The sequence below is a fragment of the Chlorocebus sabaeus genome, chromosome 15 (assembly GCF_047675955.1).
Source record: "Chlorocebus sabaeus isolate Y175 chromosome 15, mChlSab1.0.hap1, whole genome shotgun sequence".
NCBI classification, from domain to species: domain Eukaryota; kingdom Metazoa; phylum Chordata; class Mammalia; order Primates; family Cercopithecidae; genus Chlorocebus; species Chlorocebus sabaeus.
The window spans coordinates 14,037,214-14,063,810 of NC_132918.1; the positions used below are offsets into that span (position 1 = coordinate 14,037,214).

The 26,597-nt window shown below is 37.2% G+C and overlaps 1 protein-coding gene across 2 annotated transcripts in view; it reads right to left on the minus strand.

The window, feature by feature from the left end:
- The window catches only part of NAALADL2 (N-acetylated alpha-linked acidic dipeptidase like 2), a 962,079-nt gene that overhangs the window by 228,593 nt on the left and 706,889 nt on the right, over nucleotides 1–26,597 (minus strand). For both annotated transcript variants that reach the window (XM_073023452.1, XM_073023453.1), the window contains exon 10: nucleotides 6,077–6,223. In XM_073023452.1, the coding sequence (XP_072879553.1) occupies nucleotides 6,077–6,223 (147 nt within the window). The remainder of the gene's footprint in view (nucleotides 1–6,076; nucleotides 6,224–26,597) is intronic.

The window sequence follows — 26,597 nt, forward strand, 5'->3', positions numbered from 1 at the left end:
TAGAATCACAGCTCAAATCTTTGAATAATATGTAATTGAATGCCTTGTCAGACATCACAACAAATAAAGTAGACTGGTCTAACCAAGTCTATTTCCTCACATAAGAATTCCTCTAAAGTGTGGGCCAGAGACCTTAAAGGATCAAGAGATCAAAACTATTTTTATAATGCTAGTAACATTATATGCTTTTTTTACTCTCATTTTCACTCTGCATTCACAAGTGTGTGGAATACAAAAAGTTCATTAAGATGGATTCAGATTCCACATTGATATTAACCTTTAGGAAACTAATACTCGTTAAGTTTCAGTGTAGTTCCAAAGAAAAATACTTGTCATTATATGAATAAAATATTGGACCAAATTTTTCTTCATATGTTTACAATAAAGCAACATATTATAAAATATAATGCAGGAACAGGTATGAAAATCCAATTGTCTTGTATTCAGGCTTTATTTATTTATTTATTCATTTTGAGACAGAGTCTCCCTCTTGCCCAGGATGGAGTGCAATGGCACCATCTTGGCTCACTACAACCTCCGCCCACAGGGTTCAAGTGATTCTCCTGCCTCAGCCTCCTGAGTAGCTGGAATTACAGGCACCTGCCACCACGCCTGGCTAATTTTTGTGTTTTTTAGTAGAGATGGGGTTTCACCATGTTCATCAGGCTGGTCTCAATCTCCTGACCTCAGGTGATCTACCTGCCTCAGCCTCCCAAACTGCAGGGATTACAGGCATGAGTCACTGCGACCGGCCTATTCAGCCTTTCTTAAAGAGATTTTTGAAAGTGTAAAATAACATCACTCTTCTCATTTATATTTTTCTCTTGGTCAATATTTTTAAATAAAATAAGTTATTTTCATTAATTTGCATTAGATTTATTTATATTGATAATAATTACAATAAGGTAACACTAATTTAGTTATTGATACTATGAAATAATTTTAAAATAAATATTATGCATTTTTCTCACTTTTAGTTTCTACTATGTAGGTATTAACACATAATCAAAACTGTTTTGAGGAATCTTTGGTACTTTTGAGGGTAAATGGATTTTTAGACCAAAATGTTGAGAACCCCAGCACTAAATGAAGCAAATCAGATCTGAAAATAATAACAGCATATGTCTAAATACCATATTTTAAGACATTTTTTAAAAATAAGTTACAAAGAAAGATAATGATCTAGAGACAACACCAATGAACCCCTTTTCATCTTGTTTTCAATTGGCACACGTTGAAGTAGAAAAGGTAAAATCTCATTCTTAAGTGACTTTGTATAAATTTCGTAGTTACCCACATTAAAGGGATTTCATCAGATACTGCAAAACATCACTTGAACCTATAAACAGCTAAATGTAACCATTTTGTTTCCTTAAATCAAGAACTTTTAATGGACTTTGGAACTATTTCTGTTAACTTAACATTGATCATGACTCAGTTCCAAATAGAAAATGTAATGAAAGACTGACCTCTTATTTAAGTAACAAATTATTCTACTTAGAATAAAACATGACAAATCAGCACACAAACTATAAGTTACAGTGTTCCAACATGTGTATATGTGTATTGTCAAACTATATCTGTATTATGTTTGCACAAATGAACTACTTTTATTACTTTTATCTCATAGAATTACCTCAGTGTTAAAGTTCACACACACACACACACAGGCATAATTATATGCTGCTGTAGATTGCTTTAAAAATTAGAATTGGTATCAGAGTTATCTAGTTAAAAAAAAAAAATTAGTAGGAGTTTCAAAATACCTATGCTACTTGAATTTCTGTCCCTGGGTTATTAAATGATATTGAAACAATTATGCCATGACTCCTGCTATATAAAAGCTATAATACTCTTTTATCTCATTATTATTTAAATGTTAAATGCTCTATTATAGAGGTAAATTGGGTTTAAAATAGAATGTTTCAAGCAGAAGAGAAAAAAATATAAGGTTAAACAGAGTGAGGAATCGGAGCTTCAATTTGTGATATGAAGCTTGCTAGGGCATGGATTACTCTTTTGATATACTCAGAAGGACCCTCTGGCATGCCCTGTAGAGAATAAATATACTGATCTGAAACAAAAATGTCAAACAGCTGCTAAGTGACAGAGGAAATGTGCATTGGATCACCAGACTGTCATAAATATTGCATTCTTAATCAGAAAGCATCTGTCTTTTCCTCTTTTACAATCTCTGCATTGTATTGAATCTGTACAGAATGCTTCTCCCAACAGGTGCAATGGTGTTTATAAATCTAAAACCTTATTTAAATGAAGCTTACAACTGGAGAAGTTTCAATTAACAGGGCACTATTTTATGAGAAGGAATCATTCTAATATTTGGCAAATCCATGGACTGCGATGCATTTGTAAAAGTTAATGATTGGAAAATTAGAGTATAGATACCAAGAAAAGGTAAAGATCAAAGGGACTTTAAGCAATTTTATGCAATACATTTGCATTCAGAGAAACTACAGGTAAAAGCCATTGGTGTCAAATGTGGAATAGCTTGAAATATTGGGGATAGATGTTTTAAAAAATATCATGTTTTATAGACGTGTCCATAAAAATTGGCCTCTATTGCACTAGTTTATTTTCCTACGGTTCAATTTTCCACCTATTATCATGATTCAGTTGTTGAAAATGAACATAATAGATCCATGATCAATCTTGCTGGACAAAATATATATAGATAAATAGTAATTTGAAGGTTTGCATTATAATCACTCAAATAAGTGTCAAATGGATAATTTCTTCAAAACCGTGGATATAATAATAAAAATAGTTCTTTTAGAAAATATCACTTTGAAAGTGGAAGCAGCTATAAAATTATTCACTTTAACTCTTTTACTAAAATGAGTGTGGAGATAAAGAGCTCAGTCCCTACAGGGACCACATAGATACTATAAGTGACACAAGTCTGGTGAGACATGTGACCCTTACTTGAGTATTCATCTCCTAATCTTTGATAGAAACAGGTGTTGAAGAAAATATTCTTCTTAACTGCACTGTTGGACAAACAACATGGCCGGCTAGTGAGCAGTGCCCATTTAGTTGACTGTTTCCGTGGAGAAAAAGTTTACAATATTTCAAGAAATTAAATTTTTCAATAATGTACAGGTCTGCCGGGCGCGGTGGCTCAAGCCTGTAATCCCAGCACTTTGGGAGGCCGAGATGGGCGGATCACGAGGTCAGGAGATCGAGACCATCCTGGCGAACACGGTGAAACCCCGTCTCTACTAACAATACAAAAAACTAGCCGGGCGAGGTGGCGGCGCCTGTAGTCCCAGCTACTAGGGAGGCTGAGGCAGGAGAATGGCGTGAACCCGGGAGGCGGAGCTTGCAGTGAGCTGAGATCCGGCCACTGCACTCCAGCCTGGGTGACAGAGCGAGACTCCGTCTCAAAAAAAAAAAAAAAAAAAAAATGTACAGGTCAAACAAAATATATTGATAGACTATCTCTTGCCCTTGGGCTTCCAATTTGCAATCTTTAGTACAATAGTTGAGAACATAGGGTTACTGTTAAACATATCTTAGATGAACATCTGTTTTGGCCATTTATTATCTTTATGACCTTGGATAAGCTACTAGCCTTTAAATTCCATTTCATTCTCAGCCTGAACACAGTTAATAATAAAAGCTAATTTATAGTGATGTTTTAAATAATAAATGATACAGGGGGTATAAAATACTTAGCATGGCAAGTACTCAATAAGTGGTAAATAAGCAATAAGTGGTAGATATTATGGGTTTGTTTTGTTGTTGTTTTTGTTGTTGTTGTTGTTTTTGTTGTTTTTGTTTTGAGATAGTGTCTCACTCTGTCACCCAGGCTGGAGTGCAGTGGTGTGATCTTGGCTCACTGCAACCTCTGCCTCCAGGACTCCAGCGATCCTCCCATCACAGCCCTCCTAACCCCCCAGTAGCTGGGACTATAGGCGCCTGCAAACACAGCCAGCTAATTTTTGTATTATTTTGTAGAAACAAGGTTTTACCGTGTTGCCCAGGTATTGAACTTCTGGGCTCAAGCAATCTGCCCGTCTCGGCTTTCTAAAGTGCTGGGACTACAGGCATGAACCATTGCACCTATCCTTATTTTGTTTTTAATAAGATAGAGATTTTTTTAAAAAAAGCAGAGGCCCAGAAACCAATGTAACTGGACCATTAACATGAAGGGATTTAAAATTTCCTCCTAATTTTAATTAATTTTAATTTAATTAGGCCTCTTAATTCCAAATCCACCAATCTATTTTCCATATATATTTGTAACTGCAACTTCATATAAAAGCTCTAATTTCCTTACCTGCTTTACTAATTGGCATAGGACAAATATTTTTTACATCATGGGGAAAACCTTTTTTTAATATTTAAAATTTCTCTTAATAGCTGTATACCAATATTGATTATAGGTTAACACAGAAAGCAAAGGTTACTCTGTTCCTCAGAGAGTTCATACAAAATTATTTCATCTCAAGCATTCACATTTTGTAAGGGACAAATCCATTTTAAAAATTCTTCCACTAAAGCAGTATCAACAAGGTCATTTGTTATAAAGCATAGGGGATTCTATTGTAATTACTTTTTTGGAGATAAATTATACAAATTATTTTGATAGTGTGAGTTAGATATTCTGGGTATAATTTGAAAAACTGATTGACTCCTTCAGACTAAGCCAGTACTGGTAGATAGACTTTAGCCTTAGGATAATACAGTTCTTCTTAGAACTTCACTGGTCCCTGTTTCAAAATCTTCTCCCTATTAACACCTCAGATCCTCCTGTTGATCCTCATCAAATTCCACCTCTTCAGCCTGATAAACTTGTTTTCCTCAACAATTAACAAACTCCTGCCTTCTATTGATGTGTTCATATCTAAAAAGTTTAGAAATTATCACATTCATATGTTGTACTTACAATCAGACAATAATAATTGCAATAATGGGGTCTTCTTATCTGCTCAAGCTTAGCTAAACCCTCTACATGCATAGTCTCATTTAATCCTCACCACAGCTCTATAGATTCCATAAATATACCAAAGTATTTCATTTGTAAAACCATTTTGAAAGATGTTAAATAATTTGTCTAGTAAGTGTCAGAGTCAGGGCTTCCGTCTCATTCCCAAGGCTATACTATTCTCCCTAAATTCTTGTCTTAAAACTAAACCAAGATGAATTAGACACATAATAAAGAAGAATTAAAATATTTTTTGTGTGGTTGCAGAGAAACATAAAGCCAAATATTACTCAACGCTGTTAATAATTAAGATGCTGCATATCTGAAGTTGAGCTAATACAAACCTAATTTACGCACCCCTTCTGAGGAACATTTATATTTGAAGAGCAAGGCAGGTTTTACTGTACTTTCCAGCCATTATTTTGTTAATGCAATAATTACCTCAAGCAAGCCACTCTAGAGGTTTTCAAATAGCTCCGAATAATGCATAAATGATTTGTAAATGAAGGTGAAATGTCCCAACAGGGTTAGATCCACAGAGAAACAGTTTCCTGAGACATAATTCTGAGAAAGATTAGAAGGACTGAAGTCCAAAAGATGGATGAACAGAGACTTAATTAAGGTGAATCATGCTTTTGTGATATTCTTTGGAAAAACATCCTTCCATCCTCACAAAAAAAGTGCTATCTTTTCTAAGCAGGCAAACTATTGACAAACTTTGGGTAGCTAATCCACAAGACTCATATTAACATACAGAACATGAAATGCATTTTCCTTTCGGCAAGGAGAGGAGAATCTATTGCACATGTCATCTGTTTCTGTGAATACTGAAGATTACAATTATGTTTTGATGTTAATCCAACTACTGCAAATTTCTTGTTGCAGAGCACCATGTGAAAATGTGAGTGACAGTATAAATCTTTTTAAATTGAATTCAACACTTTTCAAAAGAGCTGATGTTTTCAAATACTATTGCAAAGCCTCTGAAAAGCAAGAATAACTTTCTAAATGAAGCCTCTTTTCTATAGTGAACTATTTGATATGAAAATTGGATAGCCAGGATAAAACCAAATTCTGCAGGTCTGCTATATTGTGTGTGTGTGTTTTGCATTTTTTAGAAACAATCACCTCTAATGCTTTGATGTCCTCATAAGCAAACTGCACGATGGGAACTCCAAGATGGTTGATGAAATAATCAGCATCACCTTGTATCTGTATAGAACTGATATTGGTTTCTGGGCACTGAGCTCTTCTGGTACAGTTGAAATTATTTTTCTGAAAAACATAATTTAAATTGTTAACACATACTATGCTTCCCAGGTCATCCCTAAATAAGTACTACTCAAAACACGGTCCACAGATCAGCAGCATCAATGTCGCCCTGGAGATTGGTAAAAATGCAAATGCTTAGGCTCCACACTGTCCTACCTAATGGGTGGTAGAGCCCAGGAATCTGCATTGTAACTCTCCTCTTTGATTCTGACGCTCACTGAAGCATAACTAGCACTGGCCAGAATTCAAGCTTTGCTTGCTGTTGTTGCTTCAAAAGCATGTTTTATCATAGGTTTAATTTGAACTCTGATGACTCTGACAATATTTAAAAGAATGTTGAGTCTCTAAAAAGGTGTAGTATTTTGTTTTTTCATTAAGTTTTCCCACAAACTTAAATAATGCGTTGTAGGGTATAATTCTGTTCTTCTTAAAATGTTTATTTAAAACTAGAGAAGAGGCCAGGCGTGGTGGCTCACTTCTGTAATCCCAGCACTCTGGGAGGCTGAAGCAGGCGGGTCACCTGAGGTCAAGAGTTTGAGACCAGCCTGGCCAACATGGTGAAACCTCGTCTCTGCTAAAAATACAAAAAGTAGCCGGGTGTGGTGGCAGGTGCTTGTAATTCCAGCTATTCGGGAGGATGAGGCAGGAGACTTGTTTGAACCCAGGAGGCAGAGGTTGCAGTGAGCCGAGAGTGCACCATTGCACTCCAGGCTGGGCAACAAGAGCAAGGCTCTATCTCAATAAATAACAAATAAATAAATAAAAATAAAGATAAAAAACTAGAGAAGAAATTTTCTCCATTTCTTCCTGAAAGCATATTCCTAGATGTTTTAAGATTATAGGCTAACAACTACAGTGGATCATAGTGAACCACACAGCTAAGCGCAAAATCTGGGTAATATAAGATGATATAGGCTATTATTTCTTAAACTAAGAGTTGGCTGGCATGCAAAACAAATGACAGTAGGTTTACAAAAATAAAACAAACATCTAAAACAAACTAAAGGTCTTTTAATTAATATTAAAATGTATTTTTTAACACATTTCCCAAAAATCTGAGATGCAGTGGCCTCAACTATGAAACGTGGAAGACTACCAATCTCCAGGGCAGTTGTGAGAAAATGAGGCAATAAACATAAGAACAGCACATGTGGTAACAGGCACATAAAGTATGTACTCAATCCATGTTTGTCTTTGAGTCAAGACATCCATTCTTCAACCTCTCATGCTTCTTTGGCATGACGTAATTTCAAAAATACTTTCAAATATAATCTATATAAAATAAAACTGTAAAATAAGACTCAAGCTCTACAGGGGAGATAGATGTCCCTGTGGTTAACAGGGACGATTAAATTTAAAAACAGAAGCAAGTGGCCTTGCTAGAGTGAGAAAGAGCAGCCACGTGCATTCTAGGAAAAAGCAGCTCCACAAACATTTGCTTTACACCCTGAGTCAGAACAGTTCCTGTAACCAGACACAAGAGAAACGAGCTGGAAACCGCCCCTCACCAGCCCTTTGAAAGAAAAGTTTAACACAGAGTTCTCGTTTGGGGCATAGAAAACACCCAATCAAAAGTTTGACAGAGAGTTCTGGGGGCATAGAAAACACCCAATCAGTACTCAACTATTTTGACAAATCAGAACTAAACAAGTTTGAATCCCTTATTTGCATAAACAGGCCTGATTGAGAACTGAGCGGGTAGTTTTCCCTATTTAAGCTAGACCCTGCCTTTGTTCTTCAGAAAATACACCTTCACTTATACTAAAATCTGTGCCTCCCTAGTCTACAGATTGTTGTTTGAATAGTAAATAAAGCTCCCCACTTTTCCTTTGCAGATCATCTCGTCTTTTGCTAACATTTATCAAAAGACTGGAAAATATGTGGTGTAATATTAAGAAAATTAGTTATTCCAACTTTTTTCAACTACAGTGCTAGATGTTATAAACATACAATAGCGTTTCAATAACTAGTTTCTTTGAAGATCTAACGGAAAGATCTTTGCAACAAAATTAAACATCAATTAAAATGGAAAGCCAGTATGAACCTTTACAAGCAAGTCAGGGTTTCAGTTTACAGACAAGGCAGTGTTTCTGTTTAATGTGTTAACAACTATCTTGACTGATTAACCACTTTGGCAATAGAAAAATAATGTTTTTACCATACAGTCTAATCAGTAGCAACTTAATCCTTTTTATGGTGACCCCCACCCCTCACCACCGATTGGCTTCTTTCCAAAGCTGAATTTTTCGAAAAGGGGGTAATCCTTTTTCACTTCCTGACACATTCCTCTGGCTTAAGACTCCTGGGGTTTCATTGTAAGCTGGGACAGTATAGGGAGGGTCTTGAATTGTCCCAAATAAGAGCTAGTCTTAAGCACTAGATCATGAAAAACAAACTACTTTATATCATGTTATAAATCCCAAGCACCTCTGGAGGTATTTGTTTAGCTAGACTTTTGTCGTTGTTGTTGTTGTTGTTTGTTTTTAAGTTGAATTTGAATGCCTAGGGGAGGCAAGACATTGATTAACATCCATCACTAGTGCCTCACATTCAGCCTGCTCTACTCATTCAGGTTTACTGAATAGGGCCAGAGGCCTTTGAATTTGCAAAACCGAGATTGTTGCACCATTTTATGTCATTAAATGAGGATATGATAAGATCTGGTTTTTACTTTCTCCAGATGCCTGACTAATCAAAGTAAAAATCTTTTTAAATGACCTTTCTCTTTAATGAAGTAACATGTATGTCTTTTCAAGACAGCAAAAGCATCCTTATCAACATAAATGAAAATACAGTTTGGCTTCAACTTCATTTTAGATACGTTATTTCTTAACATCCACAAATGCTCAGCCACATCCCTTAGATGGAAATTTTTTTCTCACCAGAAAAATGGCACAGTCAAAAATTAACAATTTCAAATTCTACAATATATGCCTATTAAAATTATTTTTTTAAAAATAAACGTTGTATTTAAGTTTAACATTTGATATTTTCATTGTCACAGTTACATAAACATTTAGTTACATAATAGCTGCCCTCTGATAAAAGGTGTTAGTTTCTCACATACGCGTGTTTCCAAGATTGCACAAATGACCCCACTCCAATCAATCCCTGCAATTCTTATTTTTATTTTCAAGATGAAGTCTCACTATGTTGCCAAATGTTGCCCAGGCTGAGCTTGACCTTCTGCGTGTAAGCAATCCTACCTCAGCCTCCTGCACAGCTGGGACTACTGGGCCCAGCTACTGGTAACATTTGTTTACTCTAACAGTTACATAGAGCACAGCTCTGGTTTAGCCTCAGCCTGCTATTTTTGAAGCCACTGTGAGTTCTCTTCTAGTCTCTCTGTTCTTGCTATAGCTACTATTGTGTCTGGAATTGGTGGGTTCTTGGTCTCACTGACTTCAAGAATGAAACTGTGGGCCCTCCTGGTGAGTGTTACAGTTCTTAAACATGGTAGTCCGGAATGTGTTCCTTCTGGTGGGTTCGTGGTCTCGCTGACTTCAAGAGTGAAGGTGCAGACCCTCATGGTGAGTGTTACAACTCATAAAGGCCACTGTGGACCCAAAGAGTGAGCAGTGGCAAGATTTATTCTAAAGAGTTAAACAATAAACAAGGGGTCCCCAGCAGGTTGTCAGGGGCTGGCTCAGGCAGACTGCCTTTATTCCCTTATCTGGCCCCACCCACATCCTGCTGGTTGGTCCATTTTACAGAGAGCTGATTGGTCCATTTTACAGAGTGTTGATTGGTCCGTTTTGACAGAGTGCTGATTGGTGCATTTACTATCCCTGAGCTAGACACAGAGTGCTAGACAGAAAAGTCCTCTAAGTCCTCACTAGGTAGGCTAGATACAGAGTACTTATTGGTGTATTTACAAACCTTGAGCTAGACACAGGGTGCTGATTGGTGTATTTACAAACCCTGAGCTAGACACACAGTGCTGACTGGTGTATTGACAAACCCTGAGCTAGACACAGAGTGCTGACTAGTGCATTTACAATACCTGAGCTAGACACAGAGTGCTAGATGGAAAAGTTCTCCAAGTCCCCACTAGGTTAGCTAGATACAGAGTACCGATTGGTGTATTTACAAACCTTGAGCTAGTCACAGAGTACTGATTGGTGTGTTTACAATCCCTTAGCTGGACATAAACGTTCTCCAAGTTCCTACTAGACTCGGGCCCAGCTGGCTGCACCTAGTGGATCCCGCATCAGGGCTGCAGGCCAAGTTGCCCACCAGTCCCGCACCCCGTGCCTGCACTCCTCAACCCTTGGATGGCTGATGGGATTGGGCACCACAACGCAGGGGGAGGCACTCGTCGGGGAGGCTGGGGCCACGGAGGTACCCACGGCAGAGTGGAGGGGCTCAGACATGGCGGGCTGCAGGTCCCGAGCTCTGTCCCACAGGGAGGCAGCTGAGGCCCGGCGAGAACTCGAGAGCAGTGCATGAGGGCCGGCAGTGCTGGAGGACCCAGCGCAACCTCGGCAGCTGCTGGCCTGGGTGCTAAGCCCCTCACTGCCCTGGGCCAGCAGTGCCGGCCTGCTGCTCCAAGTGGGGGCCTGAGGACCCCGCGCCCGTGCCCATTGGAACTCACACTGGCCTGTGAGTGCCGTGCATGGCCCCGGTTCCCCCCTGCGCCTCTCCCTCAACACATCCTAGCAAGTAGAGGGAGCCAACTCCAGACTCGGCCAGCCCAGTAAGTGGCTCCCACAGTACAGTGGCAGGCTGAAGGGCTCCTCAAGCACTGCCAGAGCGGATGCCCAGGTGGAGGAGGCACCGAGAGTGAGGGCTGCCAGCACACTGTCATCTCTCACTATTGATAAGTGACAAAGTGCTAGCAGCCCTCACTCTCGGGGCCTCCTCGGCCTCAGTGTCCACTCTGGCCACGCTTGAGGGGTCCTTCCATCTGCCACAGCACCATGGAAGTCCCTCTCTGGGATGACTGGGACCGGAGCCGCCTCCTTGTGCTTGTGGGGAGGTGTGGAGGGAGAGGCGCCAGTGGGAACCAGGGCTGTGCTCGCGGGCCAGTGTGAGTTCCTGCTGGCGCGGGCTCGGCGGGCCCTGCACAGGGAGCAGCCGGCCTGCACCGACGGCCCCGGGCAGTGAGGAGCTTAGCACCCGCTGCGGCGATTGTGCCGGGTCCCCCAGCAGTGCCAGCCTGCCGGCACTGTACTCAAATTCTCGCGGGGGGTTTGGCTGCCTCCCGGCGGGGCAGGGCTCGGGACCTGCAGCCCGACATGTCTGAGCTCCTTCCCCTGTAGTGGGCTTCCTTGCCGGCCGGGGCCTCCCAGATGGGCACCGCCCCCTGCTCCCTGGCACCTGATCCCACGGACAGCCCAAGGGCTGAAGAGTGCAGGCGTGGCTCGGGACTGGTGGACAGCTCCACCTGCAGCCCTGGTGCAGGATCCAGCTGGCCTCCTGAACTGGATGGGGTCGTGGAGAACTTTTATATCTAGCCAGAGGATCGTATGTGCACCAATCAGCACTCTGTGTCTAGCTCAGGGTTTGTAAATACACCAATTAGCACTCTGTCTAGCTCAGGGTTTGTGAATACACCAAATGGTACTCTGTATCCAGCTAACCTAGTGGAGACTTGGAGGACTAGCACTCTGTGACTCTGTTTCTAGCTCAAGGATTGTAAATGCACCAATCAGTACTCTGTGTCTAGCTCAAAGTTTGTAAACGCACCAGTTGGTACTCTGTATCTAGCTAACTCTGTATCTAGCTAACTAGCACTCTGTGACTCTGTGTCTAGCTCAAGGATTGCAACGGTACCAATCAGCACTCTGTCAAAACGGACCAATCGGCTCTCTGTAAAGTGGACCAATTAGCTCTCTGTAAAATGGACCAATCAGTAGGAGTGGGTGGGGCCAGCTAAGGGAATGAAAGCAGGCAGCCCTAACCAGCCAGTGCCAATTCTCTGGGGTCCTCTTCCACATTGTGGAAGCTTTGTTCTTTTGTCTTTGTTCTAAATCTTGTTGCTGCTCACTCTTTGGGTCCACGCTGCTCTTATGAGTTGTAACACTCACCCTGAAGGTCTGTAGCTTGACTCTTGAAGGCAGCGAGACCACGAACCCACCAAGAACAACAACTTCAAATGCGCTGCCTTTAAGAGCTGTAATACTCACCACTAAGGTTTGCAGCTTCACTCCTGACAGCGAGACCATGAACCCACCAGAAGGATGAAGCTCTAGACACATCTGAATATCTGAAGGAACAAACTCCAGACACACCATGTTTAAGAACTGTAACACCACGAGGGTCCACGGCTTCATTCTTGAAGTCAGTGAGACCAAGAACCCACCAATTCCCGACACACTATTATATAGCTTCAGTATTTTCATTGCATTCCATTTCCATGGTTTCCTTTAAGTACATATTTACATGTTTTGTATTGTTCAGGTAAATCAAAAGGGCAGCATTCAGCTTTCAAGATTACACTACCCTAAATATTTCTGCATTCTTCCTACTATAGTTTCCTCTGCCTTGCCTATTTATTTAAAAGTCTAATTTTTTCCCCTAAAGGTTTATATTGCTGCCTCTGCCATATAAAAACTTTTTTGGGGGCGGGGGAGTAAACCAACTAAGATGGCAACAGAGTGAGCATTATCTAGAAATATCTTACAATTTTATTTTGAAGGTTAAGATCTATTAAACTACATATCTGATGCTACATGTGGACTATTTATGGAGAGGGGACAGCATACAGAAAAAAAGGGTTGCATGACCCATGCTGGGAGCACTTAACTTTTGAGTCGCCTCATGTCCTAAGCCCAAAGGGAGGGAAAATGCTTCAAGAAAGCCAAACCAAGATGGGGACTTCAGAGACAACAGTTTCCTGAGGAAACTGCACACACAACCTTCTCTCCTCCTCTCTCTTTGTCTACTTCATTCTTTACTTCCTTCTCTCACTAATTTAACCAGTGATGAGGGGAAGTAGCATGTTACCCTCAAGCCTGTGTTCATTTTGTCCTTTCATGCTTTTGTTTCTAACTAGCTTGAAAGTTAAAAAGTCAGATAGCCCAAGTTGCCCAGATAACCCAAAAGCCAGGAACCCAATTTGCAGATTTGAGAAGTTTTTTTCCCCCCAGGTCATTTTATCTAGGGATTTCCCTTAAGAGAAAAACATTCCTGGCATAGAAACACTATTCTCTAAATCTTCATTATTCATTATTTAAGGTAATGAATTTAAGGCCAAATTCACAGACCTGAAGTGATCGTAAATCTATATTCAATCCTAATGTGAATTGTTTTTCCTCACAGCACTTCAGTGGATTATGATAGATCCATGTGAGGTAACAGACGTTGATCTACTAAACCCTCATAAGCATTAATATCTGAGAGACAAGTAGGAAGAAATGTTAATTTTCTTCATTTTACTAGAAGTTAAGCACCATGGAAGAGGGGAGGTTAGCAACAAATTTGTGCAGGTCAATTAATTTTTTAAATTTATTTACAAGGCTGAGTAAATTCATATTAAGAATTTCATCCAAGGAGTTCAAAATGCCTCATATTTAATGTTTGATAACAAGAATTTTTATTCCAGTTAATAAAATGAGCAAGTTTAGGCAAGGACCATGGTTATGTCACTAGCTTAATTTTCCACCCACAAGTCAATAGAAGACCTGAAATGAAATCACTACCTCACTCCTAAATCTGCATGCTTTTTGCAAGTACAATTTTAAACTGAAAGGCAAAACTTCATAGCAAATGATCATGTAAGTGAGATAACAAAAAAATAAGTCAATATTTGCATTAGTTAAATAATGATGCCAGGACACATTGACCAGTTTCTAAACGTATTTAAAAAATCTGTTTAATAAATCAAATGTTTTATTTCCCCACATTCTGCTTTCTCCTGCGTACATAAGCATTTACATGCATAGGAAATCTAAGATGATTATTTACTTGAACGGCAAGAAAAGTATAACGTTCAAAATAAAAATGCCATAGTCTATATACCATAATAAAATTAAGTCACTTTCATTTCAGTTATAGTTTTGTAAGTTCAATTTTGTAGAAATAATTTATTTCACTGTTTTTCCTGGTTTTTACAGTATACTAATGTACCAATTATTACAATGATACCAATGATATTTTAAAAATGATTTTTTGCTATAGGGCACTGTGATGGCTATAGGACATCCTATTTTGCTATAGGGCATCCCATGGCCCAGCCAAGTGTCAACTTTAACCAGTGATGAGGGGAAGTAGCATGTTACCCTCAAGCCAATTTGGCTGGGCCATGGGATGCCCAGATATTTGGTCAAACATCATTCTGAGTGTGTCTATGAGAGTGTTATTAGATGAAATTAACATTGAATTGACAGACTGAGTAAAGCAGATTGCCCTCTTCAATGTGGACGCCCCTCATCTCATCAGCTGAAGACCTGAATGACCTTCCCACAAGAAAGGGGAGTGGGAGAACTCCTTCTGTCTGACTGCCTTGAACTAGAACATTGGTCTTTTCCTTTCTTTGGTTCAGAACCCCCCAAAAATAAGCTTTATAAGGGTGTCAAACCTGTTGGCTTTTGGACTGAAACTTAATAGCTTTCCTGGTGCTCAGACCTTCAAACTCAGACTAGTACTACACTACTGTCTCTCTTAGTTCTGTATCTTTCCAACCGCAGATCTCTGGGCTTGTCAGCCATCATAACTTGGTGAGCCAAGTTCTTATAATAAATATCCTTATATGTACAAATACATACACACCACACACACACACACAAATTCATATAGTTATATATTACCATGTAATTATATGTTATTAATGTATTTATATATAAAGTGTGTGTGTGTGTGTGTATGTGTGTATTGGTTAGTCTGGGCAGCTATAACTGAATGCCATAACAGGTGGCCTAAACAACAGAAATATAACTTTAATGACTCTGGAGGCTGGGAAGTTCATCAAGGTGCCATCACGGTAAGTTCTAGAGAAGGCCTTCTTCCTGGTTTGCAGATGCCAGTTTTCCCATGGTATCCTTACATGATGACCAGCAGAAAAAGAGAGAGATCTTGTATCTACCTCTCTTTTTATAAGGGCATTAATTTCATTCCCTGGGGCCCCATCCTCATGACCTATGTATTTTCCAAAGGCTCAACCTGCAACTAACATCTACATGTTATTTTGTCTTCAACGTATTAATTTTGAGGGGACACAAACATTTAGTCTATAGCAAGATAGATCCTATTGATTTTGTTTCTTTGGGGAACTCTGACTAACATAGGCAGTCTTAGATGATAGGTAGGTCACCTTTTTGTTTGTTAAGAAATGTTCATTAAAACTAGTGAAAAATTAAACTTTAATTTCTAACTAATGGTAGTGAGGAGAATTGTGTTATTTGGTTAGCTGGAGGTAATCTGACAAAATTTTGTTATAACATTTTTAGTTTAGAACTTATAGATGTGGTCCTGGGCAATGTGAACATGTGAACAATTGAAGGATCATGGATAAATCATTACATTTGAAACTGAGAAAACAACCTAAAGATCCTAATGCCCAAGAGTTCTTATCCTGAGATCCACAGAAAGAATTTAAGATCTGGGAACTTGGTGAACCAGAAGGAAAAAAAAAAAAAAAAAAAGCATCTTTATTTTCACTTGTTTCTAACTGAAATGCAACATTCCATTCAATTATCAAATAGGCCAGGAACTGAATAACATTTGTTACAATGTTAGTAGTACTTGTACCTTTGTAACCAAATAAAATCAGATGTTTTGGTATCATATTTCAATTATTGCCAAAACATTGAAATATCAATTGAAATTATCACTAATTTGGACATATTGCAGTTATAAGACACTTTGCTGACTTTTGTCATTTAATGTGTTAATTTTAAAAAGCCTATATATTGCAAAAATGCAAATTTGTATGTTACTTAGGTAATTGCAGTTTAATATCATTGCTTTCCTTGTAACCCTGTGCATTTTAACTGAAGCATTTAAAACACAATTTTTGAGACTGGGTCTATGTAGGACTTAGCAGCTTGCCAAAATAGCCCACAGCAGGGAAACTCTCCTAGCAAAATAGAGTGTTTTGCAAATTAGAAAATTAAGGCCTCCAAATTAATAGAATTGAGATTTAATTCCAGAACTTTTCACTTCAAATGCAATGCTCTTTTTTATGTATTATATTGATATACCCAGCTCACAAACCACATTAATGCATGGGAATTAAACTACTTCTAAATTTGTCCTTTTTAGGATTCCATGGGTCTTTTTAAATTTTTATCATATTGCATCATCAGATCTAGTTGTAACAAACTATACATCTATAATTTTTCGTCAATATTTATTTACTGTGTGTGCCATGTATTCTTCATTTATTTAACTTGTATTTTTATGACAACGTGTGAACCCAATACCCCATATTGAATGATGCATTACAGATGTCTTCTAATAATCTTTGATAGGAAATAAGAGGTCATGATTACTGACTTTTTCTCCTATTGTATACTAGAAGTTTATTTAAGTTATTCTAAATGCCAACATCTAATGAGCTTCTCATAAATAAAATATCTCCAAAGTAGTAAAAAATAAAAATAAAAATTAATATATATAACTTGCAATGCCTTTATTAAAGATTAAATTGGGTAAGGGAAGAAAACCAGATTTCATCTTATCATAAAATAGAAATTTTCAGGGCCAGGCATGGTGGCTCACACCTGTAATCCCAGCACTTTGGGAGGCCAAGGCAGGTAGATGACTTGAGGTCAGGAGTTCGAGATCAGCCTTGCCAACATGGCGAAACTGTGTCTCTACCAAAAATACAAAAATTAGCGGGGTGTAAAGACACACACCTGTAGTCCCATCTACTCGGGAGGTAGAGGTAGGAGGATTGCTTGAATGCAGGAGGCGGAGCTTGCAGTGAGCCAAGATCATGCCGCTGCACTCCAGCCTGGGTGACAGAGTGAGGAGAAAAATTCAACCCATAATATGGGGTTTTCAAAATCTCCAATTTCTCAGGGTTTCTTTAAAGATTTAAAACCTACTTACTGGATGTTAACAAAAAGTATTTTCAGCTTTAGTGAAAAATTGCTCATCTTCTATTCTACACAAGTAGCACTGCCAAATTGAAAAACACCCTCTAATTCTTATCTCTCTTCTGTTAATTTATACAACCTTCATCTTGTTATCAGATGTAGAAAAATGTTCTTTTATATTTGAAATACTTTTTATTAGATTTAAAACTTCATTATGCACTAATGAGTGCTTTAAAGATCAATCTCTAAGAGAAAAATAGAGAAACATAAAAATATTTGCTCTTATTTTTTCTCCAGCTTCTAGCTGGTGTCTTCTTCTCTGCTCCCTCAACAACCGACCTTCATTTCCTCTTCCTCTTCTCTGACCAATTTAAGATCCCTCACCAGTAGTCACAAGATGGAAGAAGACAGATTCCTTCATTTTTTCTCTCTCCACTTAAGACTTTGTGTAACAATAAAAACAGGTTTGTTCTTTTAAAACATTAGAAAATATTCACAATTCAACCAAACTGTTGCATCTAAGTAAAAACCTCCACTAAAGTAATAAAATAGTACCTACTCTACAGTATCTTACACCACAATAATTCCAGATGAATCCATCTTTAAAATGTAAAAATCTAAATCATAAAATTGTGGTGGGAACAATGGAAGATAATTTTAACAACCTCAGAATGAAAAAGACATGTTTGAATATGACACAAACCCAGAAGATAAAAAAAATTAATTAGTCCTACTACATAAAATTATAACTTTTTTCTGTATGACAAAAATTACCATACACAAACATAAATGAAAACCTGTAAAAATATTTACAAATTATTTCACAAATAGCTAGCTTCTATAATGTATGAAAAAGAAGGATAAGCTGATATAAAAAATGAATGATGAACTGATATTACTCAGGAAAATTATTATAAATGCCTTTTTACATAAAAGACACATAAAGTGACATTTATATTTATTCCCAAAAACCTTTGTCAAGTTTGTTTGAATATGGACTGTGTCTTGAAGGATGTGAGAAATCTGGTGCCTCATACTGGGGAAAAAAATTAATACGAATTCTACAAAATTTAAATAAGTTAGATTGCACACATATAATGAAATTATAGTCTTTAGAAAGAAAAATGAATCTGTTTACACACTGATAATGAACAATCTCCCAGATACATTTTTACATAAAAAATAATGTGCAGAGATATTCTGTAAGACAACATTTGCGTTTCAAACATTAAAAATAAAAATCTGTATGCTCTAATACGTACAAATGCCATTTGCCTCTGGGGAGAAACACTGGTGTGAGGAATGGGTTTAGAAGAAAAACTTTCCATTGTCTATTTGCTTATTACTTTTGTATTTCTGTGAATGAGGCACCTCTCCAAAAAATAAATGTTACTTTTTTTTTTTTTTTTTTGAGGCAGAGTCTCGCTCTGTCACCCAGGCTGGAGTACAGTGCCGCGACCTCGGCTCACTGCAACCTCCGCCTCCCGGGCTCATGCCATTCTCCTGCCTCAGCCTCCCGAGTAGCTGGGACTACAGGCACCTGCCACCACATCTGGTTAATTTTTTCGTATGTTTAGTAGAGACAGGGTTTCACCGTGTTATCCAGGATAGTCTTGATCTCCTGACCTCATGATCCACCAGCGTCAGCCTCCCAAAGTGCTGGGATTACAGGTGTGAAATGTTACATTTTTAAAATTCCCTCTGAACTATACATTATGTGTTCCCAATTCTAAGACTCCCTTGATTGTAAGATATAGTATGAAAAAAGACTTTAAAAGGGCTTTTGTGGCCTGGCACGATGGCTCACGCCTGTAATTCCAGCCCTTTGGGAGACCAAGGGAGGTGGATCACCTGAGGTCAGGAGTTCAAGACCAGCCTGGCCCACATGGCAAAACCCCGTCTTTATTAAAAGTACAAAAATGTGCTGGGTGTGGTGGCATGCACCTGTAATCTCAGCTACTCGAGAGGCTGAGGTAGGACAATCACTTAAACCTGGGAGGCAAAGGTTGCAGTGAGCCAAGATTGCACCACTGCACTCTAGCCTGGGGACAGAGAGAGATTCCATCTCAAAAAAAAAAAAAAAAAAAAAAAAAAAGGCTTTTGTTTGGACATAGGGAATAAACAAACCATGTAACAAATATGGCCCAGTTTCTGAAATATTCACAATTGAAGAAATGCCTAATAGTGGAGAAATTGGGTATTTAGAGTTGTGAAATAGATTTGGGACCATCAAAAATGCATATACCACTGGGGAGAGAACAGATAAGAGAAACTGCCACTTTTTTAGGAAAATCAGGGTCTCTTACAGAGATTTTGGGAATGGTACAACAGCATGAGGCCTCTGCTGGGGTGAGGGACACTTAAATTGACAACCCAACTCACCAGCAGGACACCAGGAGAGAAGAAAGAGCCAAAAGATGGTGGGCCAAGACTGAAAGCAAAACACCATCCATTTTATGATTATAATTCAGGAACATTCTTGCTTACACGGTTTGTGTGTTTGTGCATTTTCTAGGCAACTATCAATGTATTATCAAAATATGCTAAATATGGACCACCTCACTTAGTCCAAGGAGGCAATTATATAAGGACTTATCATTTACAAATGGACATTATATTAGATCATAATGCAATTGTATGAGTTATTTTTATTGCATTTTACAGACTAAAAGCTTTGTTATCCCCTATAGACATAAGAATAGTAAATGGAACGGCAGGCAGAAGTTTCTAACTTAGATTGTTGCTCTCTTCAACCTCCACCGCTGGTCTAAAGACTTTTCCTCCCATTTAGCTAAGGGAACAAGGAATAAGTTCCTCAACTTATAGAGAAAGAGCTGTTAAGCTGCTGATTAATCACCCAAACTAAAATTACCTTTTCAATGTAAAAGAAATGGAAGTTAAAAATAATTTGTTACATTAAAAGACTCCATGGATTCTTTTGCCACATTGGCACTTTTTTAGTAGATTTGATATTGGTCACTCCAGCAGCTAAACTTACTTCTTCACAAATTGCAAACTATTTATAGAATGACAAATCCAGAGCCTTTCCAAAAACTGTACTCTAATCATATGTAAATGAAACCTTGAACACATTGAAAAGATACGACTGTCCCATTCAGCTTGACCTTTGGTCAACACACTGGATAAAAGGACACTCCCTCTGGGTACGATTCCCATAGGACCTTAAATGACCAAAGGAATCAAGATATAGATTTTATGTCTCAGTGAAGGATAACAACTCTGGCCTCACAATGCTGTTCCATGCTGAGGAACTGGCTGACATAACATAACTTCAGCTATTATTTCACCAGCCTTCTTGAGGTTTGTCTTAAATAGCTTCTCTTAGGCTCACAGGCAATGCTATTTTAAATAATATGGTGTCAGCATGTCAGTGATGTATTCCAGCTGCCAGGCATTAAAAAAATTAACTGAAAAAATCTAACTGATTTTCAAATCCATATTAACTCTCTCAGGCTGCAAATATGCTTAATGAAATATTTAAATTAAATCTTCTATAGATGAAGCAGTTTAGTACATTCCTTTTAAAAAAAAAAATCAGACATTTTTATAAAACTAAACCAGAAGCAAAAAAAACAATTCAAATTATTTTGCATATTAGCATCATTCACTAGACACCAGGGAAAAGTTTGCTGTCCTCTCTGTGACCAGGGTTAGAGGGCAGTTGTAAATCAGGTAGGTGCTCTCAGGTTTTTTAGAGGTAATTCGTTTAATTTTAGGAGGGCACAGGGAGAAAAAGAATTGAAAAATGCAGACTTGGCAAATAGAAGGGCAAAAAGATGTGGATGGCATATCACCACACATTACCATTTCAAGCAGGTTAAGTGCTGAGAGTGAGAAATCGGAAAGAGGAAATAACACCATCAGCAGTAATATGTCCAAGTCTGACAGATGACAGCATCATCGCATCATCTTAAAAGCGTGGGCCAAAATAACTGCTATCCTCAGAATAGCTTTGCTGGAGTGAGCCCATTTCGACCTTTGTGGGCCACCATTGTATTCAAGGAGCACTGGGTATAGGACACCCAAATACTCCCATGGCTCACACCCCAGTGCTAATCCTTGCATGTTTAGATTTCTTTGCACCAGTTGTAAGGCCCATTACCTTGGTCAGAATGTACCAAGGAGTCTTTCACTCATATCACTGTTTTAACTTAGTTCACCTTTGTATTTTTTCTGCCTCTCCTCCTACATGTTTTTGAAGACAGAGAATTTTTTTTATCTATCTTTCTATTGCCCCTATATTGGTCAGCACAATAAAATAGGTACTTATAAGAGTTTGTAAAACTGAGATCAATCCACTTATTATCTAATTCTCCCACTGGGACAAAATGGTCAAGAAGAGAAGAACTACACAAACACCATCTAGTTTAGAGTAGGCTTAGACCTGAACATAATTAGACTCGGAGTGCCAAAGTGCAGGAAGTTTGAAGTTGACTTCAGGTAGTTTTATGAATCATAACAATTCTAAAAAACATTCTTTCTTAATTTCTTGCTGGGCAAATCCTGCTTTCAAGTAAACTATGATTCCCATTAGGCACCTGTAGGAAGTCAATAAATATGTACAGACATCACAAAATATCTTGTGAAAAGCAGTTGCTTGAGATAAATATAAAAGAACAATCAAAGCCATGACTACAGATGAGATAGACAATTTTGCATTCTCCCTTAAAAAGCAATGATGCTTCTCTTTAGCAGTGTGACTATAGGGCAGTTGCTTCACTTCTTGAAGCCTTGAATTTCCCAAATGTAAAAAAGGAATATATTCATAATATTAGAAGACTGAAGAGAATAAATGAAATAATGCTAAGTTATATAAAATATAAAAGCACTCATCAATGTAAAGCACTTATTACGTACTGTAATTATTATAAATTATCATTACCACTACATAACCACCACACACACACACACACACACACACACCCCTCCTATATTTTTGACAATCCTTTCTACCAAATCTCCTTAAAACTGTATTTTCTCCTGCCTTTTAAGATGTAGAATGATCATATTTAGAAAGTCAAATCTTTTCAAGATTATATTCCTTTTATATTCCTTACACAATATTAGAGAAGACTTTTTTTAATTGGGGTTAGGCTGAGTAAAAGATGATTATCTATGCCTGAGAAATCATAGAATAACCATTATCTACTTGTTCATTTAGTATCAAGAAATTTTCTATCAAACATTTTTTAATTTCCTAAATTAAATTATATTTTTTCTTAATAAACTTCCTTTATTTACACAGCAATTTCTAACACTACATAATTATAGAAATTGATATTGTAGATGCAATCTATATAAACTCATTAGATGTTTAAATAAAATATAAATAGAATCAAGATAAATCTGTGATGGTAAAACAAGAAAAAATAGTATCAAAAATAGTGGTATAACTGAAAACAAAAGAGGTAAAAATATATCCAAACAGTAGTGAACTACCATTTAAAAATATGTCAAATAACATATATATAATATGTACATAATACATAAAATACATTTAGATTTAACAAATACTTATTGTAGTTCTTACTGTAATTCTAAATACTTATTGTAGTTCACCAGGTGTTTTCATATACAATATCTTTATCTTCAACCTGTTTTAAATCTATCATTGCTAAAAGAGATTAAGTAAAACATCTATGGTCACTCAGGTGGTGATAAGACCAACATTTCCACCATAGTTTCTAAGTCTGGTATTCTTGACTTTTTAACCCCATACTGGGATTCCAAAAAAGTCAGATTTCAAAATTTATCTGGGAAATTCTCTCTTCCCCACATCGGGAACTGAAATCACTCTGAAATACAGACTCAGATCAAATACAGACTAATTTGATCTGAGACTTTGTGTTGAATTTGGCATTTTGCAGATAGACACAAAAAGCACACGAATGATTATTTAGTATGTCCTCCCACCACTGCCACCTTGACATCTCACTTGGATGTCAAATAGTTACTTCAAACTTAACACATCAAATGTTAAAGTCTACATTATGCTGTGAAATAACCTAGTCACACAAAAAAAGATACCCTGTATGATTTCACTTAAAGTGCTATGGACTGAATTGTGTTCCCTCCTAAAAGTCATATGTTAAAGCCTTAACTCCCAAAATGACTGTATTCAGATAAGGTCTATGAGGGGAGGATAAAGGTGAAATTAAGTCATAACTGTAGGGCCTTAATCTGGTAGGGCTTGCATGTTCATAAGATCTACAGAAGTGGAACCCATGCCAATTCTATATACATACTTCTAAAAATATTGCATACAGTATACATATTTTGTTTAGCATATTTTGTAGATAGTATATCTGTGAAATACTATCTATTGATAGTACTATCTATTGGTAGTACTACCTACAAAATGTGCTGTCATATTTCATCTAACATTTACAAAATAAGGGAAAAAGCAAATACTATGTTATTGGGTTTTGGAACCTAAATCCACTAAAAAAAAAATAGTTTTAATAAAAATTTTTGAAAAAATATTCTGCCTGTACTGAACATGTACAGACTTTTTTTCCTTGTCATTATTCCCTAAACAACGCAGTGTAACTACTATTTACATAGCATTTATGTTATATTAGATATTATAAGTAACCTTGAGATTAAAGTATAGGGAAGGATGTGCATAGGGTATATACAAATACTATCCAATTTTATATTGGGGATTTTGGTATCTTTGTATTTTGGCACCCATGGGATGTCCTAGAACCACTGCTCCAATAGCTGTATATAACACTTACAATACTATCAATTTTAAAACTTGCTATAAATTTATAAACCAAATTTTTTCCCAGTAGCAGGCCTTAGACAGTTTTCTACCTTTCAAGATAAGACAGTAGTTGGGAGAATACATTATTCAAATCATATAAGGTAAACAAATAGTTTGTCTTCTCTCCTTATTTTCCTTTTTGAACCCACTTCAAATAATGTTAGAAATGTTCAGTTATGGGCCGGGCGCAGTGGCTCATGCCTGTAATCCCAGCGCTTGGGGAGGCCAAGGCAGGTGGATCACAAGGTCAAGAGATAGAGACCATCCTAGCCAACATGGTGAAACCCCATGTTTCACCATGTTAAAGCCTTAACTCCCAAAATGACTGTATTTAGATAAGGTCTATGAGGGGAGGATAAAAGTGAAATTAAGTCATAAGTGTAGGGCCTTAATCTGGTAGGGCTTACATATTTATAAGATCTACAGAAGTGGTAGATAAAATACAAAAATACAAAATTGCTACTCTACTAAAAACACAAAAATTAGCTGGGCGTGATGGCATGTGCCTGTACCAGCTACTAGGGAGGCTGAGGTAGGAGAATCGCTTGAACCTGGGAGGCGGAGGTTGCAGTGAGCTGAGATAGTGGCACTGCAAACAAAACTATCTTGAAACAAACCAGGGGATACAGTGAAAGAAGTACTAAGAGGGAAATTTATAGCTATAAGTGCTGACATCAAAAAAGAAGAAAAAAACAAACAACCTAATGATGCATCTGAAAGAACTAGAAAAGAAAGATCAAAGCAAACCCAAAATTGAAAACAAAATTGAAATTAAAATGAAAACAAGACAAAAAGATCATTGAAACAAAAAGTTGTTTTTTTGAAAAGATAAAAATTGTCAAACCTTTAGCCAGATTAAGTAAGAGAAAATGAGAGAAGATCCACATAAATGAAATCAGAGATTAAAAAGGAGACATTATAAGTAATACTGCAGAAATTCATAGGATCATTAGTGGCTACTATGAGCAACTATGCCACTAAATTGGGAAATCTAGAAGAAGTGAATAAATTCCTAGACACATACAGCCTACAAAGATTGAATCATGAAGAAATTCAAAACCTGAACAGACAAACAAGTAAAGACATCAAAGCTGTAATAAAAAAAAAAGTCCCTGCAAAGAAAAGCCCTGGACTCCATGGCTTTACTGCTGAATTCTACCAAACATTTAAAGAACATCTGATACCAATGCTACTTAAACTTTTCTGAAAAATGAAAGAGGAAGGAATACTTCCAAATTCATTATACAAGGCCAATATTACCCTGATACCAAAACCAGACAAAGACATATAAAAAAAAGAAAGGAAACTATAAGCCAATATACCTGATGAATAATGATACAATAATCCACAACAAAATACTAGCAAATCATATTCAACACAGTAAAAAGATCATTCATCATGACCAAGTGGGGTTCATCCAAGTGATACAAGATTGGTGCAACGTATGCAAATCAGTCAATGTGATACACCACTTCAACAGGATGAAGGACAAAAATCATATGATCGTTTCAATTGATGCTGAAAAAGCATTTAATAAAATTCAACATCCCTTCATGATAAAAAAAAAAACCCTCAAGAAACTGGGCATAGAAAAACATATCTTGACATAATAAAAGTCATATATGACAGACTCATAGATAGTATCATACTGAATGGGGAAAAACCTAAAGCCTTTCCTTTGAGATGTGGGAAAAGGCAAGGATGCCCATGTTCAGCACTATTTTTGAACTTAGTACTGGTCCTAGCTAGAGTAATCAGACAAGAAAAAAAAATATAGTGAATCCAAATTGGAAAGAAGGAAGTCAAATTATCCTTGTTTGCAGTTGATATGATCATATATTTGGAAAAACCTAAAAAGTCCAGCCAAAAAAAATTAGAACTAATAAATTTTTTAAAAATTACACAATAAGTAACTAACATACAAAAATTAGTAGCATTTCTATATGCCAACAGTGAACAATTTGAAAAGCAATCAAGAAAGTAATTCCGCTTACAATAGCTACAAGCAAAATTAATATCTAGGAATTATTATAACCAAAGAAGTGAAAGATCTCTACCATGAAAACTATAAAACACTGATGCAAGAAATTGAAGAGGACAACAAAAAATAAAAAGATATTCCATGTTCACGTATTGAAAAAAATCAAAATTGTTAAAATGTCCATACTACCCAAAGCAATCTACAGATTTAATGTAATCCCTACCAAAATACCAATAATACTCTTCACATAAATAGAACAAAATATCTTAAAATTTATATGGAGTCACAAAAGACCCAGAATAGCCAAAGGTATTCTAAGCAAAAAGAACAAAACTGGAAGGACCACATTACCTAACTCTAAATTATACTGCAGAGTTATAGTAACCAAAACATTATGGTATTGGCATAAAAATAGAAACAAAGATCAGTGGAACAGAAAAGAGAACCCAGTAATAAACTCATACATATACAGTAAACTCATTTTCAACAACGTTGTCAAGAATATACATTGGGGAAAGGGCAGTGTTTTTCAATAAATGATTCTGGGAAAACTGGATATCCACAGGCAGAAGAATGAAACTAGATCCCTTTCTCTCATCATATACACAAATCAAATCCAAATGG